The 25,015-nt window shown below is 40.1% G+C and overlaps 1 protein-coding gene across 1 annotated transcript in view; it reads left to right on the top strand.

Annotated features, from left to right (window-relative positions):
* Nucleotides 1-25,015, top strand: part of LOC149313746 (dynein axonemal heavy chain 11-like) — a 62,843-nt gene that overhangs the window by 1,304 nt on the left and 36,524 nt on the right. The window contains exons 4-15 of the mRNA XM_089523028.1: nucleotides 929-1,087; nucleotides 5,043-5,126; nucleotides 6,535-6,693; nucleotides 6,796-6,918; nucleotides 7,297-7,419; nucleotides 11,023-11,247; nucleotides 13,802-13,893; nucleotides 15,431-15,557; nucleotides 16,015-16,164; nucleotides 18,285-18,518; nucleotides 19,891-20,022; nucleotides 23,117-23,277. Coding sequence (XP_089379154.1) covers nucleotides 929-1,087; nucleotides 5,043-5,126; nucleotides 6,535-6,693; nucleotides 6,796-6,918; nucleotides 7,297-7,419; nucleotides 11,023-11,247; nucleotides 13,802-13,893; nucleotides 15,431-15,557; nucleotides 16,015-16,164; nucleotides 18,285-18,518; nucleotides 19,891-20,022; nucleotides 23,117-23,277 — 1,769 coding nt within the window. The remainder of the gene's footprint in view (nucleotides 1-928; nucleotides 1,088-5,042; nucleotides 5,127-6,534; nucleotides 6,694-6,795; nucleotides 6,919-7,296; nucleotides 7,420-11,022; nucleotides 11,248-13,801; nucleotides 13,894-15,430; nucleotides 15,558-16,014; nucleotides 16,165-18,284; nucleotides 18,519-19,890; nucleotides 20,023-23,116; nucleotides 23,278-25,015) is intronic.

Below are 25,015 nucleotides of genomic sequence, written 5' to 3' on the forward strand. Positions count from 1 at the left end.
TGATTCGCTTGGTATTAACAGTCACCTGACAAACTAGGGGTGCAGCTAAACTGTAGAAATAATGCACTTTGATACTACTTTGATATTATTTTAACTGTCATGGCTCCATCCTACCAAATCTTGGGATTTGCTGTTTTGTGAGGCACCAGCTCTCTAGAAGAGATGGCTGAAGACCCTATAAAACTATATTCTGATTAGTTGTTTTCATTAGGGGTGAGAAAATGTCACACAGTTGTATTCTGCTTTGTTACTTTAATGTAGAGTCTGCCTTCTAAGATGAAGAAAAGCAAAAATTAAATGGATTTAAAATTTACCCCAGGCCTCCACACTCTCCACCCACAGCAAGCCTAAAAACTTCTATTTTCCTCACAGATCTATCTCAAAATGGTAACAGGAAATTGTGTCTTTTGTGGCTTCAGGGGCCAACAAAAGTCAGAGCCAGGGGTTGCATGCTCCCCATGGACCATACTATGTCCATCCCCACTTTAGAGGGATATAGCATTTTAGAAGATGTCTCTGTTGCCTTGTACAGTCAGTCCTCCATATATATTGTTTTGTTATCCATGGATTCAAGCATCCACAGTTTGAAAATATTTTAAAAATATATAAATTCCAAAAACCAAATGTTGATTTTGCCATTTTTTACAAGGGATATCATCTTACTGTGTCATTGTATTTAATGGGACTTGAGTATCCACAACTGATTATTATGCAAAAACACTCAGGTTGATTTCTTGAATAGTATGCCTATAGCAACGTCCTCATGTACACAGATCTAGTTTAAACTAATAATGGCAGTGTTTTCCACATCACCCATTCAGGGCTAGATAGAAGCAACATTTTTATCTGAGAACTGTATACTATGGATCTTTCAAATAAATCCTAGTATTTTTGTTTGGTAAATTATTTCAAAATGGTGTCCTTGCAGACTCACAAAGACATTGCAAAGCTGGAGGCAGAAATGAATAAATTACAGCAAACAGCAAACCTTTTTGAAGTGAGTGTGCCAGAATACAAACAGCTCAAACAGTGTCGTACTGATGCTATCTTGGCAAAATCTGTCTGGGACATGGTGGTGTTTGTCCAGGTAAGGACGCACTTTTGCAGTTTCCACTGGCTAAATAAGAGGTATTTCTGCAAAAGCATGCATGGGCAGAATGAAGCAATACATGGTGTCTTTGTGAACGAATGAGTCCTATATTGTCTTGGGACGTCAATCAATATCTTTCCTATGTGTGCGTGCCCAAAGTTTGAGGCCTCTTGAGAGGCCCTCCTCTGTGTCACCCTCTAGAAATGTGGGTAAATGAACCTAGAGCCAGTAGATGATGGCCCTGGTTCATAGTTTTTTGAGTTATTCACTTGATAAAAGAAAGGTGAATTGTCTGGTGGGAATTGTAGTTTGAATAAGTTTGAAGCAGACTTTTCTCATTAGGCATTGATTGAAGAAAGTATGTCCCAGAAAATTAATCCCATTCCATTTCTGCTTTATGCCATGTGGCCACTGAATGTACGGAAATGTTAAATTATTTATGAGCATGTGACTCAAATGAATAAACACAGAGTAACAATGCTAAGAAAAACCAGACGCTAAGGCAGAACATAAAATTCTGTCTCATGATCTGTCTTTAACTTTCCTTGGATTTCCGTTTTATATAATGACTGTGTTATTGTCAGTCATAAACCTGGAACAAAGCATTAAAAGGGGAGATTCCTTTGCATGGATTTGAGGAGATCACACAATATTCAATTTAATATTCTACTCATAGAAAAAGTAGGCTCCAAAAAAAACCCCTCACACTGACAACTGATGGCTCCCATGTAAGCATTGAATCTCTTCCAGGCTTTGAAGGAACTGTAAAATGTGCTGAACCCTTAAATAGGTTCAGCACTTTGGGCAGTTCCTTTGAAATAAGCTAAAATCTGTAATGGATTCATTGTCCCAGAGATATGGGAGCTACCAGCTGCTACTGGTCTGTATTACAATGGAAGAGACCCATTTAATACATCTCGATGTGTGTTTTCCCAGTAAGTCAATTGACATGGCTTCTGTTGAGTTTTTAAACAAACAAACAAACAAATAAACAAACAAAGCAAACTTCCAAAGATAAAAGGAATAGGTGCATACCTCTAATTTTTTTAAAGCTGCTTGTTCCTTTTGTCTTTGGCAGTTCTTATTCTGTCAGATATGTAAAACTTGATAATGCTGCATCAGATAGTGTGTGTGTGTGTGTGTGTGTGTGTGTGTGTGTGTGTGTGGTACAGAATGCTCTTGAATGTGCAAACTCTGTCAGCCAGTGAACAGGATTAGTCTCTGGGTGATGCGCACGCACATGCACACACACATTGTGGTGATTTAAAAGCAGAAATTGTAAAGCTGTTATGTGAGCACCCCTCCATGAGGACAGATGCTCATATGTTGGGCCAGCTGCTGCTTGCAGCCCTACAATTTATCCTGGGTTGCTACATCCTACATTTCACTGTTTAATCACAGATGGAAAAACAGTGAAAGAAGGATTTGTATAAATAAACCCACAGGTAATGTGACACGGGATCTGTGTCTTGGATCCTAAATGGCAGCTCCATTCATAACAACACAGGAAGCTGTTTTATACCAATCCAGACTCTAGCCTAGAACTGCCTAAGGGCTGGGCTATTTGTGTTGTAGTGCAACATGCATCAACAAAGTATGAGGACCGATGGGACCTGCAGACAACAGCATCTAGTGAAGTACTCCTTAGCCACATTTAATCTGTATTGACTGGCAGCATCTCTACTGCCAGTTTCTCAGCCCTGCTTGGAGATGGTGAGGATGTAAAAAAGGGTCTTCCACCTGCAAAGAACGCTGAGCCACAGTCTTCCCTAGCCATCCCTGTAAGATGTAGTTTTCCACTACCTTCCACCTCTACTTTCAACCCTCCCTCTGATATCATCTCTACAGCAATAACAATAACAAATAATAATAATAATTTCTATTTATTTCCTGCCTCTTCCCATAGGATCGAGGCGGCTTACAATCACAGTAAGATACAATAAAATAATAAAATCCAATATCCAAATAAAATACAATACAACTCTAATAAATTCATACCATATAAATAAGTCTCCCTCCCCTCCCTCCTTACATGTATAACATAATTTCTAATATAACAATGATAAAATATAAAATAAATTATTAAAACCATTAGTTAAAACAATTGAGACAGGAAGAAGTAGATATCTTAGATAATCAGTAGGGAGTGATCAAAATGATGGTCGATATCAGTGGTGTGACCAAGTGTATTATTCAGGGAAGGCCTGTCGGAAGAGATCCGTTTGGAATGCCTTTTTAAAGCCATCAAGTGTAGTAATGTGTCGGAAGTACATTTCTATGCTGCTTATCGGTAATTTAGCACTCTCTAAGCAGTTTACAATGTGTAAGTCAATTGCTCCCCACAAGCTGGGTACTCATTTTACCAAATTATGAAAGGATGGAAGGCTGAGTGGACCTTGTAGCCCTCCTCTAGGATCTAACTTACAATGTTTTGGCTGAAGTACCAGCATTTAACCACTGAGCCACCAGGGCTCCTTTTGTTGTGTGCCTTCTCTCCATTTGTTGTGTGCCTTCAAGTCGTTTCTAACCAAGGTTTCCCTAAGGTGAAACTATCACGGGTGTTTCTAGGGATAAATTTGTGTGATTTGCTCAAAGTCACCCAGTGAGTTTCCATGGACTAAGTGAGGAATCAAACTCTGGCCTCTAGGGTTATAGTCAGATCACTACATCACACTGGCATTCATCTCTCCGTACTTAAGGGCTATAGTGGGAAAGGAGAATGCCCTGTTCCATGGAGGTGAACTCTTTTCCATTCATGGAAACAAAGCTGGAATCCAAATGTATAACTGTGTTTGTGTAAAGCATTACTGAGCAGGGCAGGATTGGCTGGAAAGATTACTTTGAGGGAACAGTTCACTTCTTATCCTTTCCTCTCTTTCCTTCCTTTGTCACTAACTTGATAAATCAATTCAATACAAGAGACAGACTGTATCATCAACTATGTAGAAGCTGTGTTCCATTGGGTTCCCCCCTCCCCTAGGCTGTGAATCTTACAAGCAGCTGAATTTAGATTTGTTGTTATGGATCATGAGATAGCCCCAAGGCTAGAATAAGAAGAGCTCCAAATCTAGAGAGATGATAAGCAGACCTCTAGAGAGAGGGTCATTTGGTCATGCTGTTTGCCAAGAGGTAATATCCCCTGCCCCTCAATGAGTCTTTTAAAGTGCAAGACCAACTCCTTCTAGGTAACCTTTTGCTAGGTAAACTGATATCTCATATGATAATCAAGAGAACCACTGGTGAAGTAGGGCAGTTACCCCCTTCTGTGTTTTAGATCATACATGAGTCTTAATATCTTTGATGATTAGGTGATATTAAAGAAGAACAAACACGCTTAAAATATACTTACTCTTTTTCTTTTTTTTCTTTGGCCATTTAAACTCAAATATATCTGAAAGAATATCTTTGAATCTTGCTGTGAATCTTGCTCCCACCATTGAAAACCAGAGAAGGCACCCTGATGTTAACATTTAATGAAAATCAAGAAAATGAACAGGCAGAACTTTATGATTTTTTTTTTAATTTTGCATTTTCTTCTCTTAACAAAATATGAGCAAGGTTGGTAAGATAGAAGAATGCCTTGGGGAGTGGGAGGAAAGGCTCTCTAGGAAATGATTAAAACATCAACCTACTCTTTTCCAGCTTTTGATGAGAGAGCATCCTACTGAATGTGAAAGAAACTCTATGTCTGGAAATGCAATGGGTTTGAAATATGAATCTGGACAGTGTTTTCTCTCTTAAATGTGAGTGAGATTTTCTAGCACTCAGAATGAAGAATATAGATATCCTCTTAGATTAGATTTCAGCCTCAGTAGGTTTTAGATTTTGAAATTCATTTTGTAGTCTTTGTACATTATATACATATTTATACACAGAACCTACAGTTGAGTCTGAAAACTCCTCTTGCATCTTAAAATGCCACAAAAAATGTTACAGGATTTTCCTTCCCCAGATGAGTATTAAAGACTGGATGAAAACCTCATGGAAGCAAATAAATGTTGAACAAATGGACGTGGATCTCCGAAGATTTACAAAGGTGATTCCCCCACTTCCCCATTGCTGTATGGTATTTATGTACAGTATGTGCCATTTTTATTAGTTTGGCACACCAGCCTTTACATGTAGTATTGCATACTGCAGCTAAAGTGTTATCCAGTACCTGGCAAACCATCTAGAAGCACAGCTATTTTAAACTCGGTGAAAGAGAGTCTTGGAAAGTTGATGTATTCTCCCATGGTGGCAGTTGTTGTTGTTTAATATTGCCATTTCTGGAATCTGATTTGTGCTCATGTTGTCTTTTGTGTAGAGATTGGCCTTTTGCCCTTTGCAGAATGCAAAAGGGCATGTCAGAGAGAAGATATATATCATGTTGTAAGATGAACAAGTGAACAAACCCCAGATGTACTGTACAATTTCTGGATAATACTTTGTGTATCTAACAAAGGGACTACCGTCTAGGGAATCAAATGGGTCAGAGCTGTACAGCATCAGCTTCTGAGATACGCATATGGACCAAAGTTTCTGTATTGGCCAGGTGTTACATAAATATTATGAGCTTAACCCTGGCCTAGTCAAAGGTGAAGCTCCTTCCACTTAGACTGCACACTGAAGCTTCCAGCATTTACAGCTGATAAGACTTTTTGATAAGACTTGATGTACAGTACTTACATTAACATGTGGATAAGGTGACCCAGGGTTTTTGGGACAAATTTTGACTAAAATTTCTTGACTTATGCCTGAGTAAATACAGTATATTACTCCCCCCCCCCAAAAAAAAAAAAAAAAAAGGCTGAATTTAACCATTGTGTTTATGCCACATGGGCAGAATAGAATATATTTTGCCAAACAGAGGCAATACAGTGTTTGGAGGAGGAAGTTAGGATTGTGCCTGCCTGCTTGCCTGCCTGTCTACCTTGCTTCCAATCCCCATGGATTGATCTGGTTCTTCTGCATGCAGCATATAGCATCTGCATACAAATTCCCTCTCTGTGCATTGTCATGAGGTACAGGATGCAGTAACAAAGCCTTTACATGTACATATCTCTCTGTGTGCAGGCATTTGCCAAAGAGTCAGACAATGCAGCCAGGTTGGAGGTCTCTAACCTGGTGTGTAGAATGGTCTCATTCCTTCTATGTAGTATGGAAGGAATGGTCTAAGTTTGGTCTCATTCCTTCTATGTGCTACATTTCTTTTGATATGGTCAACTGAATAAAATGTAGTCAGGATTACTGAAAGCAGTTGCAGTAGCCTACATGGTCCAACACCTTCTCTAATGTTAAGGGTGATGTCTCTAATGTTAAGAATGATGTTTAGGTAGCTCTGATTCATAGGATCTGGCCCACCTAAGAAAACCCAAATGTTAGCTTTCAAAGCAGTGCTGTCTTTGACTTCAATTTCACATTAGTTCTTCCTCTCTCTTTTTCATGGTTTCTGGCCTACAAAGGATATGAAGACTCTGGATAAAGAAGTACGGATTTGGGATGTCTATATAGGATTAGAATCAACTGTCAAGAATTTGTTAATCTCCTTAAGAGCTGTAAATGAACTCCAGAATGTTGCTGTCCGGGAAAGACACTGGGAACAACTTATGGCTGCCACAGGGGTATAACTTTTTTGGCTTTGTACATGAGTTTATGGTGGTAGTATGATCAAGGACCAGAGCTTATCCTAAGGAACGAATGATTTATTTCACTTCAATTCCTAGGTATGTTTTGTCATGAATGAAGACACCACACTAGGGGAACTTTTTGCTCTTCAGCTCCACAGAGTAGAAGATGAAGTTAAAAACATTGTGGACAAAGCTGTGAAGGAACTGGCAATAGAAAAGGTATATCACAGTCAATGTGCTTCAACTAACAACTGTTTTAGTAGGAAATAGGTTAAAATCCTAATTACACTGGGCCCTTTCACACTACACAGTTATAGCATTATAATTCCCCTATGACTATCGTGGCTCCGTCCAGTGAAATTCTGGGATTTGCAGTTTAGGGAGGGGTATTTAGAATTCTCAGCCAAAGAGCTAAAGTGAACCCCCAAACTACAAAACCCAGGATTGCATTGGATGCAGCCATGGTGGTGACATCTTGCTAGAGTTGTGTAGTGTCAAAAGGCCCATTGATACCAATGGACTTGTTCGTAGAGTGATGAGAATCAGGGCAGCACTTGCAGAAGAACTGTTGGATCTTGCTATGTTTCCCCTCCACAGTTGCTTGTAGAAATCAATCAAACATGGAGCGTTATGGATTTCTGCTATGAAGATCATCACAGCACAGGCACACCACTGTTGAAATCTGATGAAAACCTTATAGAGACTCTAGAAGACAATCAGGTAATGATTCACATTTGAGATTTTTAAGGTATTTTGTATGTTTGCTATCTATTGGATGTTGATCCATGTCTTATTTTGGAGGTGGTGTCTTTTCTTATTACATAATAATTACGAGAAAAAAAGAATCTTGACAAATTTCCACATCTTCCACATCACAAAATGTCATGTGATGAAAATGAGGAGGAGAAGGATGATAAGGATACCATTCCTGTAAGAGCTACAGCAAAAAAGAGAGACCTAAAAAAACTCCAGTTGCCATGTAGAATTCCACACGTGGCTTTTGGTATTTTGGCCCTTATATAGCCAAATTATTTGACTTTTTACATGGAATATAAAGTATAGACTTGGTTATCATTATGAGTAAAAGGCATTTTATTTTGAATGAACATGAGATTAGTTTTGCAGTGTACTGCTCTGTCCATGTTTTCAAGAAAGACTTCAATTCAACTGTTGAAATATATTAACATGATTGCAAGGCATTGGAAATATTCCTCAGGCATTTTAAATGGACCTTGTAGAATTTCCATATACTTTTTAGAATACATAGAAAAGAATGTCAATATAGGTGTTGAATTAAATATTAATTTGTTTCAATCTACATTATGGCCCTCCTGCTTTCTAGGCTTAAACTGCAGTTCTGAATATTTGTCAACTAAACAAATATATATAACTCAGACTCTTCTCTGAGTTTGAATCCCAGCTGGGCCATAGAAACCCACTGGGTGACCATGGGTAAGTTACAGTCTCTCAGGCTCAGAGGATGGCAATAGCAAACCCCTTTGAAGAAACTTACCAAGAAAACCCTATTATAGGTTGATCATAGGGTCACCATAAGTCAGAAATGACTTGAAGGCACATAACAACACCAGCAAATTGATACAGAAATGAAAAGTGAGAATACTGAAGAGTCAGAGTACTGAAAAGTGAGACTTGTGAGTGCATCTATATGAGTGTATCTATGTGATAGGGCAGTTTGATACTTTTTAAACTGTCATGGTTTTATAGTTTTTTTGTGGGTTTTTGGGGCTATGTGGCCATGTTGTGAAAGAATTTATTCCTGACGTTTTGCTTACATCTTTGGCTGGCATCTTCAGAGAAAAAAGATGCAGGCAAAATGTCAGAAATAAATTCTTCCAGAATATGGACACATAGACTGAAAAACCAACAAAAAACTATGGATGCCGGCTCTGAAAGCCGGCTTCACATTGGTGCTGTGCAGACGAGTGGCTAAATGCCACGCGTTTTGCCCCAGAAGGAGGCTGTGGCAACCACATGCCGTGGCCTCCAGAGGGACCAAAAAGAACCTACTTCTGGGCAGTTTCTTTTTTCATCTGGACACTCAGCCCTCACCGCGCCTACAGGCCGGCACAAAGTGCCAGTCTGTAGAGGCCCATTGTCATGGTTTTATCCTACACAATCTTGAGATTTGTAGTTTAGTACATTCTGTCAAACTACAGCACTAGATTTCTTCAGCAGAGAATTCTAAGTACAGTGTGCCCATGCCTTATGCAGGGGATCTGTTCCGGACACCTCCGCATAAGGTAAATAGTGTGTATGCTTGAACCCCATTGGAAATAATGGAGCTCATGCATGACGTACGGCACGGTGCACGTGCCATTGCAACCCTATTGGGGCAGCTTTCAGCATAAGCTGAAAACTGCGTAAAAGGCACCCGCTTTTGATGCGGGCACACTGTACCTCACCAAATTACAGGTGCCATGATTTTCTAAGATGCAGCCATGGAAGTAAAAGTGATGTCAAACTGCTAAAGATGTGTGGTATAAATACAATCTTGCTGACTTTCTCTTGGTTACATATGCACCCATAATTTGTGTTACACATACAGTGTGTATTATTATAAAATAACAACATAATGCAGAATTTGAGGGAAATTAGTCCAGTGGAGGATCCTGGCGGGGGGAAAAAGAACAACTCTTAAGAAGAGGATGAGGATTTTTGAGATGTCATCAAGGAGAGAAAAGACCTGTACAAAAGCCGGGGAAATAATCTGCACAAAAACTGGGAAACCACCCAACACTGGTGTCATGGGGAACCTCAGATTGCAATCTCAGGAAACTAAGAATCAGTCCCAGGGATTGTGGTTCTTCACTCCAACTTAAACTTCTTTAAAAAGTGGTTAGAATTAAAAGGAAATTTAAAGAAAAAAATCATGCCATAGGGTGAAGGAAACAAATGGCATTAATTAAAATCCAAGTTCTTGCCAGACCTTGTTCAGCAAAACTGTTGTCTTAAGTAAGTACATGTTGGTTATACTGGGTCCAAAGTCAGCACATATGTTTCAGATAAAGTAAGGTATGAATAGCATTCTTTCTATGGAGTTTATCACATGGAGGGCGAATTGGTAAAATCCCATGCAGAAGTGGGATTTTAAAATCTGGGTGTTGCTTGTCAGATGTGTTGGTGTTAAAGAGAAATAATGCGAAAATAATCTGAACTGAAAGCTCCTTTGTACTTTTGGAGTTTAGCGAAAGTAAAAAGAAGCTGGTTTTGATTACTTTGCGTTTGGGTTATTTTTGCGCTATTTCTCTTTAACGCAAACATTGTCTGAAAAACATCCTGCAAATGTGGGTTTTTTCAACATTCTGTTCTTTTTATTAACACAAAAAATCTGTCAATGACCTCCTTTCTCCCTTTCTGTTGTGCCAACATTTCCTGTGCATATATGTTCAGTTGCACTTTCATGCTGATTTTGGGTGTTCAGGGTGTGTGCTTTGGGTGGAGAAATGTTGGTCCACATCATCAGGGAAGAGGTAGAAAGGGTGGATGGATTCCAGGAAGCTGAGTGCCCAGGGAAACTGGTAATCCATGGGGTTGGGGAGGAAGGTATCAATTAGTACCTGTTTTATGTGTGTGTGTTTATGCGTGTAAGAATGGGGAGGGTAAGAAAACAGGGGGCTCAGTGTGGTGGTAGGAGTCCACTCTAGTGGAAACAGGAGGAGGGGGTGCAGGATCTGGGTAAGGGGTACATCTGGAGGAAGGGGTGAGACAGCCTCCTGGACAGAAGGTGAGGAACCTTAATCTCTTTCCAGGATCCCTGACCAGGTGGCACTGTCACACTCTGTAGATCATCTCTGAGGCCCAACCTCCTGGACCTCCAAACCCCTTTCCCTCTTAGGGCTTATCAGTATTTAAAACCCAGCCGCTATGAGAGACAACCTCACCCTATGACGCTATAATGCCATGGTGTTATTACAGCTTCATTCTCTCACTTAAGACTGCTTTTAATTTAATTTAGATTTTTGTGGGGGGATCAGTGTGTGTGCTTGGGTGTTTGCATAAGAAAAAGGGCAGTACTGGGTGGGCAGTGCATGTCATGAGGTTTTTGCAGAAATGAAGGCTCTGATGCTGGTAAGATTACAAAGGCACAATAGGGAAGAGAGCAATCCTATTGACTAGCTCTTTTGAAAACAGCACTGTTCTAATGAGAGAAGAGGCTTGTGTGATAAGAATGTGACTGACTGGAAAACTAAGGAAGATATTTTGTTGCAAGCTGCATATTTTACTAATCATATTACTTGTTAAAATGATAGTGAATGTAATTAATATATGGCTGTATTTCAATATATGCAATGTAAATTGTAGGTTCAGCTTCAAAACATCCTGATGAGTAAATATGTGGAATATTTCTTGGTGGAGGTGAGCTGCTGGCAGAAAAAATTAATGGTTGCAGATATGGTCATTTCAATGTGGCTGGAAGTACAGCAAACTTGGGCTCACCTCCAGAGTATTTTCACAAATTCTGAGGATATCCGGAATCAGCTTTCAGAAGATGCTAAAAGATTTGAGGGGATTGATCAAGATTTTAAGGTATGAGCAAGCATCCCAATATTGTTTTCTTCATTAAACAGAAGATAAAGGAGCACATTTAGGGGGGCTGCTGTTGTTTTCAAAATGGGATCAGCTACTAGAGATATATTTTTAAAACAAAGATAAATCTCAAAGGCAAACAGATTCAATGTCTAGTATTTACAGTCCCAATGAGAGCAAACATGGCCCAGGAGCAGAACCATTCCTATGGTAGAACAGTGGGCCTACAGCCTATCTCTGTCCACTTGTGAAAGTTTTGTGTGACACCAAGACTCCTTTTTGGGGTGGGGAGTGACCTTGTGCACAGGGGAGCATAATGTTTATATTATGTCCCCTTGTGGATGGCAAGGGGACTTGAGTTGAAACTCTGTGTATCATGCTACAATTAAAGAGTAGTGAGGACTGGGAAATTCATGATTCCATCACATGCATTGTATGACCAGTCCATACCCTTCAACATTTCATGGATGAATAACGGGGTGCATGTGACTGAACAATGATGTTTATCACACTATACTCTTAAAGTGCTACTATTCCAGTTTGACTGCTCTAGCTGCCTCCTGTTGCATTCTGGGATTGGCAGTTTTAAGGAGGGGTATTTAGAATTCTCAGGCTAAGAACTTCTCTGCCTGAGAATTCTAAATACCCCTCCTTAAAACTGCAAATCCCAGAATGCAACAGGAGGCAGCTAGAGCAGTCAAACTGGAATAGTAGCACTTTAAGAGTATAGTGTGATAAACATCTATATCTGAGTGGTCAAGATGGGCAAATCTAATTGCGGGTCCAAGGGCGAGTGATGCACTGCAAAAAATACACAATACCAATGAAATGGGAGGGGGAGAGGCCAGAACTAACTAACTATTTATTTATTTATTTATTTATTATTAAACTTTATTTATAAAGCACTGTAAATTTGCACAGCAAAACAAAAATTAAAAACCTTCATAAGGTGTACAATCTAAGAAAACAAAATAATAACATGAAAACATATCTTAAAATACAACAAACACAAATACATAATAAAAATTCAATCAAGTTGTGAGGTGAAACACTTCTCTAAACAAAAACGTCTTAAGTTCCACTTTAAAACTGGTTAAAGAGGTGGTAGTCCAGACATGTAAGGGAAGGAGGTTCCCAGACTAGGGAGCAGAATGTGAAAAAGGGCAAATCTGAGCAGGGGAAAAGGAAATCATAGGTTGTATCTACAGCCCAGCATTACTAGATCTCAAAGCATGGGCTAGACAATGCGTAGAAACAAGTGTAGCCAGATAGGGAGGTGCCACACCATGAAGGGATTTGAAAGTCAGCAGAAGAAGCTTAGACAAAGTGTCTAAAGCGATGACGAACAGAGTAATGAATGTATATATGTGGTGGCACACTTTTGTTATTTTCTTTTTCTTAATAATAATAATAATAATAATAATAATAATAAGAAAATAAAATGTTTGTTCTTTTTCAGTTGACCAGTTGTGATTTTGATACTTCTTAAACTTAAACTATAGCTTGATTCAAGTTAATACTTGGCATTTTACAAGTGACCTTGCATTTTCAGCACCATCAGAAATGAAATAACTAATGGACAGGACTTAAATAAGTGCCCATTAGTGTCACAGACCTTAGGGATTTGTTACATGTTGCTCAAGTGAGGTGCTCTTTCTCAGGTAATGAGGGAGCTTCAAACAGTTGCATTCTGGCTGGTATAAAAAGAAACAAGTTGCAAGAACTTCCCCAGGAAAGGGTTCATGCTCACGTGCAAATTCAAGGCCTGAAGTAGATGGGTAAAAAGTGCTGGCTTCAGGCTGTGTTGGAGGCATGGTGTGCAGATGATGCACACCCCCAAACTGTCCAGAAGCTGTGCAGAGAGTGCTCCAACCCAGAAAAGTTGGCACAAAAAGGAGTGGCAAAAAGCTGCTCCTGCTGGCAGCAGGGTTTGCGACTGTGGCAGCCCGCTTCAGACGCGAGCCCATACAATCACCACAGTCCCGGCGCAATCAGGGCTGGCATGGTGTGAGTGCAATCCTTTTTGGCTTTGAAACATCCACTAGGGGACATGGAGGCATATTCACCATGTTTTTAGACCTTCCATTTTAGATCCAAGAGGCCCTTCTTAGCAAACAGACATTAGTAGAAGTCATTTCCTCTTTCAAGCATGGTCTCTCCTGAGCCTAAGTTAGTTTAGAGGGGCTAAAATATTTTGGGAATGTTGCCATATTCTTTAAAGGGCATTTTGGGTCAAAAATGTGACCTTTGGAGGGGCACATCAACAGCTGTAGGGGCGTCATGCACTTTGTCACCTTACTTTATCTAATCTTTGATTTTTTTTCATGTTTAAACCACCAGGGGTAGATAATTATGAATCCAGTTTCTCAGACTGACTTGTCTAATCCTTGCCCTGCATTTCAGTTTATGACTTACCAGAGGTTTGAATCTCTTCCATACTGAAATACAATGCTCTGTCCAATATACCATGTTGATTCTAAAAAGAAAGAAAAAAAATCTGTTTCAAAATATTGTTTCTATTTCCTTCTCTTACAAAAATATTTTGCATGTTCAGGAACTTATGGCTGTGGTGGTGAAGACAAAAAAGGTTATAGAAGTAACAAACCAGATGGGATTGCTTGATAAATTGGAAATTCTTCAACAAAGGTTTGATTTTAATGGCTCTAAGATGGCATATTGTTTTCAGTGTGAAAACTACTGATATTGTCTTGAAAGTACTATGTTATCTGATGAGTCTAATAAAAATTGAGCCGATAAGTATTTCTCAGACCAATGTGTGGTTTGGAATTGAATTCCATATTTTCTGTATGTTCCAACATAGTGCTCAGTAAAGATATTTAAATGTTTAAGAAATCTGTAATCTGAGAGAAAACAAAATTTAAAATATGCAGTTTCCAAGGAATAAACATTTGAAACAACACATTGTTTAAGAGCTTATCTGAGGAATGTACACTTAAACCATTTTTTAAATTTCTTAATTAAATGTAAATGTATGTGCACATTTTAAAATTTCTTTCTTTCTTTATTAAAATATTTATATTCCACCTTTTATTTGAAAATCTCAAGGTGGTGTACAATAAGGCTAATCTAGCAAATACTAATTTTCAGTTTAATATGGAAACAGGGTGGAATGGATTCAGGTGTATACATGCAAAAAAGACCTTGGTCAGAAATAGCCTAATTTACTCATTCCTCTTATTTCCCTGCAGTGTGGCTATATAGACCAGTTTCCTCCAACATGATATCCTCTAGATGTCTTGGACTGTATCTCTCATAATTCCCACCCATCATGAGCATTTCAACTAGGGAACGATAGGAGTTGCAGTCCAGCTCATCTGGAAGGCAGCAGGTTGGGCAAAGCGTCTCTAGAGTTTGTGAAGGCCCATTATTGTCCTGAAAGCAGCAGCCTAGGCAGGCCTCTTGGCCCTAATGGCTTTGTCTGTCAATACCTCCAACATCTTTGCCTCACTTTGCTTGACATTTCTTAGAGAAATTGGTGTGAAGAATCTGACACACAAAGTCTCCAGTTTAGTGGGAATTTCTTTCTTAGTAATTTTTGTTAAGGATTTCAACTGCAGTCACTCTAAACTAGGTAACCTGTGCCCCTCCAGATGCTGGATAACTCTAATTCCCATCAGCCTCTGCCAGCCTTGCCTGTAGTGATGGATATGGGAATAGTAGTTCATCTACCTTTGCCCTGTTGCGAGACATCTCATGTTTAGGATATGAGGTAGAGAAAAAAGAGTTAAGGACACTTATATAGTGATATTTATTGTTCCTTATGCTTAAATTTGACCTTAGGATGCTTGCCTATATTGCAAGAATAAATATAGTGTAGGAGAACCACCTTCATCAGATGCTAAGGGCTACTTTATTCCCTGTTGGTGCAGTGGTTTAATGCCTGTACTACAGCCACTCACTCACAAACCATAAAGTTGTGGGTTCAGTACCAGCTGGGGGCTTAGGCTCAACTCAGGCTTTCTTCCTTCCGAGGGCAATTAGCTTACACATTGTAAACTGCTTAGAGAGTGCTTAAAATGAGCCAATAAACTGTATAGAAATGTACTTGCTATTGCTATTGCTTTCTTTCATAACAATTCTTATCCTGTATTAGAAACAGCCTTTTATATATGTATGTATGAATCTTTCTTTCTTTCATTCATTTTGAGAGTTTTGTTTACAGGCTTACACTTTGTGAGAAATCCTTAGCTGACTATTTAGATGCCAAGAGACTCACTTTTCCAAGATTCTACTTTGTCTCTGCTGTGGATTTATTAGAAATCATTTCCAAAGGAACTCATCCTAGGCAGGTGAATATTCTTTTTGTCAAGCTGTTGGCATGCCTCGCTTAGGCCCAATACAGATGGGCAAAAAGCGCTGTCATGGGGCTGATTTTAGGGCTTGGGAATGCAGAGCATCCGCATGTTCCCGAGCCCTACCGCACACCCGTCACCCTCATGGCTCGCCCCTGTCCAAATGAGGGCTGCCATGATGATATACTCCAAATGGCGCCACACCACATGTATGTCATCGGTGCGCATGAGGGTACCAATAGTGCCCTGGGCGCATCGCAGAAAGAACCTGCTGGAAGCGGGTTCTTTTTATGCCTCCCGGAGGCCATGCCATTTGGTAGGTGCAGCCTCCATGTGGGGCAAAAACGGGTGGTTGCAGACCACCCTTTCAGGGCTGTCTGTACAGCCTCTAAAATCTTAGTTATGACAAACTGAAGCTATGAAATTATCAGCTTTTTGTAATGTGTATCAACAGATTACCAGGCACTTGGTGAAGCTGTTTGACAATGTGGCTGACCTTAAATTTGAAGAGGACAAAAATAAAGGAAGACAAATGGCCATTGGGATGTATAGCAGAGAAGGAGAGTTTGTCCTTTTCTCAGAGCACTGTCCCTGTGAAGGACAGGTAAGTCTAGAGCGTAAGGTGACATGATGAGATGTGGGTATTATAGCTGGATTCAGGAAAGATAATGGCAAATTGCTGAGACACAATGTAGAAAGAGCAAATCAGTGTTAAATTCATATGAAAAGGAACAAGTAGGTTTGAAGCATGTCAGAGACCCTAAACAGAGTCTAATGTAAACATGAGCTACCAGTAGCCTCTTTCTAATTTACTTTACACTTTATACCAATGATACTTTTTTAAAAAACATAAACTACTCCATAAAAATGCTACTAATTATATACAAGCATTTAAAACTGTATACAAGCATTTGGCCCCATACAGACTGCCAAAATAAAGCTGCTTCGGGTCACTTTGGAGGTATGCTGTTTAAATGATGCCTGTGTCCTATCTGGAAGCTGCACCAAAGTTGTTTTTGGACAATGTTTTTTCTCTTTCTATGCATGTGGTAACAGGCAACATCTTTGAAGAAATATTTTTTTCCCTGTGTGTAAAAATGGGGGAAATCTCTTTTTTGAGAAAGTGTTTGCCTCTGGCTCTTTACATGCCTTTATTTTGAAAGTACTTTACTGTATATATTCTGTGTTATGATTATTTTTTCCTTGCAGTCCTTGGAGTTTCCTAGTCCAGTCCTTAACTCAGGAGGGAACTCACTAGTTCTTCTTTCATATTCTACAGACAAAGAAGGCAAAGAAGAGAATACTCTCCCTCCCAACACCAGTATGGGAGGGCTAGTGCAATATGATCTTATAGTAGAAAAATAAGTAATTACTCAGGATGCTCTTGTAATAAGGAAAAACTTACATTTATTGTCTCCCCCTGGTATAGAAAAAGAGACAGACAAAGGAAATCAATCCATATTTTACTACAAGAACCCCTAAAACAGAAGTAGGCAGCTACTTTTTCCCCCATGCCCACCTGGTGCACCACATTAGCATGCTTTGGTGCACCTTTTTTGCCTGGTTTTCAGCCTTTCTTTAATTTTCTTTTTAAAAATTGCGGTGATCACTTCGTTTTCAGGTGGTTTGGGACAGTTTGGCTGGGTGAGTGGGAACCGTGAAAATCAATCTGAAAAAAAATTAATGCAGGAAGGGGGAGTCTGGAAGCTTTGTGGGGTTCCAAGAGGCTTAATGGACCACATTTAGGGGCCCTAAGGATGCATGATAGGCCACACTTTGCCCTACTGTATCCTAAAGGCTAGCTCTCATGTGTGGGGTAAGCTAGCAACCATGAATGGAGTCAGAGCTCCATGGCTGCTTCCTTCTCAGAAAAAAAGGAACAAACTAATTTCTTAAATTAGGGAAAAATTAATTCATCAGGTAAGAAGGAAACAAAAGGCATGAGTACATAGGGAAAATGGAGAAGGAGGAAATGCAGGGACTATCAAGCTTCTCATTGTACTCTCTCCTAGTGAACACTTTATACAAGCATTGATGCTTCCTTGTTTCCAACATTGCCTCTGATGTTGTTTAGCCTCTTTTAGGAATCTCTCACCATGAAATAGTTTCAGGCTGGAAGTACTACTTATGCCCTCCCTTCGGCTTTCTTGGCCACTTACCAAGTAGCTGCCTCTTCCAAAAGTTCTTGCATGACTCCTGTTTCCTTTTGACCTACCCCTGTTTCCTTCTGTTCATAAATGAGAAGCAGAAGGCAGGACTGTTCATATCCTCTTCTAATTGACTACAGTAGATAAATGAATAACAAGATATAAATCTGTGCCTACTTACTGACAGATGATTTTGAGATAGTTACTCTACCTAAGAGCCTTTTCACACTGCGCTATAGTGCCATGATCTCACTTTAACTGCCATGGCTGAATCCTATGGAAATGTGGCCCTTGAAATTCCCTGCAATCCCTGACTTTTGATGCTGGATTCCAACAAAATGTGGAGGGCCGCAACCCTATATGTAATAGGTTACCCTATTAGAAACCACAGAAAATTGAATAGAGCCAAAAATGAAGTTTTCAAAAGAACTAAGTACATGTCTACACCAATGATTAACCCATGCATGTTGGTTGTGCATGTGGTATGAAAGCCAGGCACAAAGCCACAAATGAAGCAGAAGTGTTCCCATTGCCCATATCAATAATATGTGTTCACCTACTTATTTTTGTTCTTCAGGCAGAATGCTGGTTAAGCTGTTTAGAAGAAATCATGCACATAACAGTTAAACAGAAAATAATGGAGGCTGTGGTAGCCTATGAGGATAAGCCACGAGATCAGTGGCTGTTTGACTATCCAGCCCAAGTGGCTTTGACCAGCAGTCAGATTTGGTGGGCCACAGATGTTCGGATTGCTTTTGAAAGGCTTGAAGAAGGATTTGAAACTGCTCTGAAAGACTATAACCGCAAACAGGCAAGTGTGACAGCCTTTGAAATGGAAAAAGTGAAAGCAGCACCAGCCATGGGCTTGTAATGATTTGACTCAGTGATAATTTGGATTTCCTGGAATATTTTTCTTGAAGTTAGTTTGGCCCAAGATGTGTTGCTGCCTAAGGCAAAGGAGCAAGGTGGTACCCTTGTTCCCATTCCATGTACACAAGTGAAGCGACTAGCAGCTGGAATTTCACTTCAGCTCTGCTAACAGGATGCTTAGCTCTGGCATACCTGAGGGCATCAAGCCGGGTTAGGGATATAGGATATGTTGAGTGGCACATATAGCTCTGTCCTCCAAAAGAGAAAAATAACTGGAGGGACTCAGAAGCAAAGTCCAAGGAATGTTCAGCACTGCTAATTAAGGGATTTTCATGGTGTTTCCTAATGTTAAGGCTGACCCTGTGTCACTCTAGACCAGTGGTCCTCAACTTTTTCAGGATGCCACCCCCTTTCCTCTTGGGCAACAACCCTACCACTCTCCAACACCTATTTCCTGATATTAAGTCTACTGTTCTACTGCAAATTTAAAACAACCAGTCTTGGTCACTGCTCCCTTTGCACCTGTATAAAGTTATCAAATCCCATGATTTTGGACAGTCCTCCTATTAACCTGTCCTGGAATTACAACAAAATTCTATTTGGGACAAGAGTACAGCAGCCCCCACCCCCATTTTGGTGAGACCACTCATAAATGCCGTGCTGACTACCTTTCAGCCACCCTGCCAAGTCTTCCTCCAAGTCCCATGCGTGTTTGATTCCCACCAATTTGGTCATAACTCCAGTGATTTATTGTAGGTACTTTGGCATCAGTTTTTGATATATGTGTACATGTGTGTATGTTTGTGTGGTGAATCCAGCATTCAAGATCTGTCTTTTCAGAAGATGAATTGGCTTTTGATCTTTTGTCACATACTGTATTTAATGTACCAGGATAGCTGAGCATAATTCCCCCTCCTTTTTTGGTAAAAGGTTTTAACAAAGGCTCACTATTTGGCTATTATGTTATTCTTTCTCCTCTGTGTATTATATATGTTCTATTTGAAACTCTTAATAATTCCATCACATTGAACACTCAAGCAAATGTAGTGTAAATCAATCTGTGTGCCAGTATTTAATGCATATGGAAATAAAAGTAATGGCCACTAGTTGAAAAGTGTATCTTTGTTATTAAGGAAGCAAATTGCAATTATGAGAAAACAATACCATTATTAGCTTGCAAAAGTTATTTGCATTGATTAAAAGCCCCAATAAGTATGCCTTGCTTGCCAGAACTGCTCCATTTAGCACTTGACATATAATCGGGTTTTCCCTTCACAGTGTAATATCTCCATTGAAATATAATTATTTTGCAGATTGCTCAACTGAATGCCCTTATAAACATGCTGCTAGGGGAACTCACCCCTGGAGATCGTCAGAAGATCATGACAATATGCACAATTGATGTGCATGCAAGAGATGTTGTAGCCAAGCTTATAGCACAGAAGGTAATTTGTTGCAGAGCAATTACCCTAATGCATTTTTAAAAGCATAAAATAAAGAATAATTTCATTTGTTGAAAAGATATTCGGGTTGCTTATGTATAATGATGACAGAATATTTTGATTCAATCAATTTCTGTCCTTTTTTCTATGGCTTTGACAGGAGATAATTGCATTTACCAGTTGGTGGAAAAAGTGCTATTTAAATGTGTACGTGTGTGTGTGTCTGTCTGTATGTATGCATATATTGTGTTATGTCTGTTTGTCCAAATGTTTAAAGTGTTTATTAAAACTGTATGCTATAAAATGATGGCAGGTTCTCAGTGATTTGTCCCAGACCTGTTCAATGTTACTATGAAATTGTGCATTTATTACAACTGGCTTTGCAATTTAAATTTTAGATAATATTATAATTGTGTACGAATCTGGCAGAGTATCTTCTGTTTTTTTATGTGCATATTGAAAGTTTCCATACCGCCCCCAAAAGTTGTAACATTAACTTGATAATTCCTTTCAGCCTCACTCTAAATGTTTGGCTTCTTTGCAAAATTCAGGCAATGTATAAAGAAGTAAGTTTTGGCTTGATCAAGATGCTCTGTCTCTGAGTGGGCTCATCTCCCCACATCTTTGCACTGTCACCACTAACTTGTCCTTTCCTTCTGGGCTCAATCCATGCCACTGCTCTAGAAGGAGAAGGCAAGGCAAGTGGAAACTGTTGCTCCTTCTGCTTGGTCATATTACTACATGCATGCCAGGTGGAGAAGAAAATGGATGCCTCTCTCTTTTCAAGGAACAACATGGTACAAAAAGCTAGGTGTGCTGTTTTGGAACAGGAGGTGGAAAATGTCAAAAGCATTTATCCTCCTCTTTGGAAGTAAAAATGCATTTTCCTCTTATTTGGGGAGAAAGGCACAATAAAAATAAAATAAAATCAATAAATGAATAATGAAATGAAATGAAATGAAATGAAATTTATTTATATACCGCCGTTCCTATGATCACGGCGGTTTACAACAGAATAAGATACAAAATACAACAATACAGGTTACAGACAAGATAAAAACCATATGCTACTATACGACAATAAATGCATCCTTATTCAATCAAATAATAAGACAATCTAAAAATACAATAATTAATATACAAAACAAGAAAAAACAACAACAGGACATGCGAGGAAGGCATTACAGCCCATGTCCCAACAAACCCCTAGAAAAGAAACTAACTACGCCCCTCTCCTCTATCTCCCTCCCTCGAAAGAGTCCACGACGGCGGGACCAGGCAACAGTCCTTGGCATTCCACCCTGATCGTATAGGGGCGGCGGCGGCATCCTCTTCAGGGGAGCCGGTGGGCCGGCTTTTGTAGGGGCCGCTCCCACCGGCCCCGCCCCCCTGGAAAAACGCCGCTGCGGCAGCGAAGAGTCCTCTGGGCCGCTCTGCCCAGGTGGAAAGGGGCGGTGGCGGCGTCCTCTTCGGGGGAGCCGGTGGGCCGGCTTTTGTAGGGGCCGCTCCCACCGGCCCCACCCCCCTGGAAAAACGCCGCTGCGGCGGCGAAGAGTCCTCTGGGCAGCTCTGCCCAGGTGGAAAGGGGCGGCGGCGGCGTCCTCTTCGGGGGAGCCGGTGGGCCGGCTTTTGTAGGGGCCGCTCCCACCGCCCCCGCCCCCCTGGAAAAACGCCGAATTAATAGAGACCTAGTGTGGTGTAGTGGTTTGAGTGTTAGACTCCAGGGGATCAGGATATGATAAGCAATAAAAGGAACTAATAATTTGCAGTCCATTTATAATACTCAAAATCTGCATGAGGTGGCTGCCTCACTGTATCTAATTGTTGAACCAGGTTCAGCGATGAGGTGATAACAGGCAGGAGAAAGAACAGAGCCTTGGTAGTCAGCATTATTCTGCCTGCTCTGGTGTCAGTCTTAGGAGTTTATCGCATGCATTTCCTAGTCCAATCTGTACACTGGACGGGATCGGGTTGGAACAGGAAGAAACGGGTTTTACTGCACACAAAATTGCTGCTGCATTGCCGTCTGATCAAAATCCATCCTCAAGCAGTGCTGTGGAGGCTGATTTTGGTAAGAAGGAAAGCTTCTGCAGCACCAAAATTGCCCACCAGAGCACTGCTTGGGGATGGATCATGGTCAGACAGCAGTGCACTAGCAATTTTGTGTGCAGTAAAACCTGTTTCTCTCCGTTCCAGCCCGATCCCATCCAATGCACGGATTGGGCTGGAAAATGTGTGTGATAAATCCTTAGTGGCTATGCAGTGATGCTGATGCCTCATACCAGCCCTGGCCAAAAAGATCTCCTTGGTTCAGTGTTTGGCTTCTCCATCTACAAAAGGTCTCTGGTGTCAGAGCTGGGAACCATCTTGGACTGAGAAGTTTTCTCTCAGATAGAGTAATCAGTACTAAATTTGGAGGACCAGTACTCTGACTCAGTGTAAATTAGGTTTGCTTGGCCAGGTTTGCATGGTACTTCATATTAGGTCAGAGTTAATATTCTGAAGCTATACCATATCTGTGGAAGATAAGGAAGAAGTGTGACCTAAGAACTGTGACATGAATCAGCAGCCAAATACAGGGACTCTCTACATAATAATGTGGTGGGGTTTGCAAAGAGATTGACTGTTTGAATACTTCTATGTATGGAACAGCTTCATTGACTGAATATTAATTCATGAAATGATGTAGGCCAGCCTTTCTCAACCTTGGGTCCCCAGACGCTGTTGACTACAGCTAACATTATGCACAACCACTAGGCCATGGGGGGAGGGGGTGGCATTGTCTTGTCATTTGTCTTAGAGGCCAAAATATCTGGGGCTAGCCCTGGTCTTTATCCTATTTCCCTCTTTTATAGATGCCCTGTATACCACTTGATAAACTAATTTCAAGATGTAGCAGATTATGATCAGTTACAGCTGGTGGTTCCCATGTCAGTGGAGCATTGAATCCACTCTGTGGTTGATTATGACCATATAGCCCAAGAAGATGTTGGAATGAAAAAAAAGAGAGAGAAAAGGGATGTCTAGACTGCATCTTACTTCAGGTTTTCCTGGAACATCTATTAATTTGTTGCCTCCCCCCTTTTCTTAATTTGAGGTTTCTAATGGACAAGCATTTACATGGCTATCCCAACTGCGTCACCGATGGGATGAAGAGCAAACTGAGTGTTTTGTCAACATTTGTGATGCTCACTTTCAGTATGCTTATGAATATCTCGGGAATAGTCCCAGACTTGTAATCACACCTCTTACTGACAGGTAAGGACTGTATTTCAAGTGGCTGAAGAGTAGGGTTGCCAGAAGTAAAACTGGAAAAGGCTCTTTCACCTCTAATGTCTGTGTAGAAGAGGGAATTTCAGCAGGCATTGGTAGCTATCTGCTTGCATGGCAAGCAACACCTACTTGGCAAGAAATTTTCTCTTCTACACAGCCATTAAAGGTATAGGAACTCTCTCCAGTTTTCGGTCTGGCAACCCTGAGGAGGAGTGATTTTAAACGAGGAAGGCCATGGGATACTGTGCTTGTTCCACACAAAGCTTCTTCTGGGTTTTCTATTGTCTTATCATTTCTCCACAAAACTGGAATGTGTCTGAATATAGATATAAATAGTGAAATTCAGGAATCTATCCAACAGTCTGATTATTAGGGGGAAGGAAAGTATTTTTTTTTTTAAAAAAAATCAGCTGCTATTCTTTCTTAAAAACATGATTTTTCTCAAACTTTTCTAACGATGGGTCTGCAGAAGTGCTTAATTGGCCCATTTGACTTTAGCAATCAATGTTTTACCTTTAAAAAAGCCAAGAAAAACAATGCTATGGCTGCAGTCTTATGCTCAATCTTCTATGCAGGAATAAGTCCCAGGCAACTAAATATTATGCTGTTAATTATTTTGCATGTAATGAAAGCAGTTTGTCAAAGACAGTGGTCTTTTAGCTCTGTTAACTAGCATTCTGTTTTCAAATCTAACAACTGTGCAGTGCTCTGAACAGTTGCTGAAGAAAAATCTCTTTCCACTGAACATAATCATTTTGTTGTGGTGCAATGCATAATAGCAGTTGGAGGAGGAAATTTACAGCAATTTTAAATATTCTTTTCACTGAAATTGTTTATCCACATTGCCAAAGCCTTTAAGGAAATACTGATGTTTTCTGCATTGTCGGGAGCAGCTGTCTACGTCTCCTGCGGCTGTCAGCCCACTAACTAGGCAGATGGCAGACAGAAGCGGAGGTAAAAAGGAGGAAGGGAGGGAGACAGCTAAAAAGGGAATATGGCAGCACCTTTAGACTAACTTGTTTTTATTTTAGTATGGACTTTCATGGATCACTTCTTCAGATGCAGTACAGAGTGGCTGAGGTGTGTCTACTCTATGCAGGACTAACTTTTCTGTCTTGCAGGAAGCCCAGCTGGCAGATGGGGATGATGATCTTTCTGTGTTTTGAAACATGGGAAGCCTTATGTGGAACCATGTGCTCTGTAGGGGTGATTAGGATTGTGTGTGTGTGTATATATTTTAATGCACTGAACGAGCCCTTAATAATCAGGTCACCAAATAGCATTAAGATATATAAATTCTATTAATTGCCATTTTGTTTTTTATATTTTTATTTTTATATACATAGATACTAACATAAAAAAGACATAAAACAGAAAATAGTACAATAATTCTAAGGTGTTACAAAATCCAAAATAAAACATTAATAAAGAAGTTAAAAAAAAGAACCGCAATAATCAAGACAATAAGTTTTGTAGTTGAAGGTAGATACATACACATTTGCTTTACTATTAATTGCAATTTTGGACCTGTCAGGAAAAAGTGCACAAAGCAAGCAAGATTGGTTTGCCATAGATGTAAGCTTTTATATATATAGTGTGTGGAAAGGGAACAGAACAGGGATACACAGAGCACAGGGCAGCCAAGGAGCTCCGAAGAGGATGCCTGTTGACCAAACTAGCAGCAACAGCCTCTTCCTGTGTCTTTTTGCAGAGACCTGTAGGA

This window comes from Sceloporus occidentalis, unplaced genomic scaffold (assembly GCF_023333645.1).
Source record: "Sceloporus occidentalis isolate IW3139 unplaced genomic scaffold, rSceOcc1.0.p SCAF_4, whole genome shotgun sequence".
Taxonomy (NCBI): domain Eukaryota; kingdom Metazoa; phylum Chordata; class Lepidosauria; order Squamata; family Phrynosomatidae; genus Sceloporus; species Sceloporus occidentalis.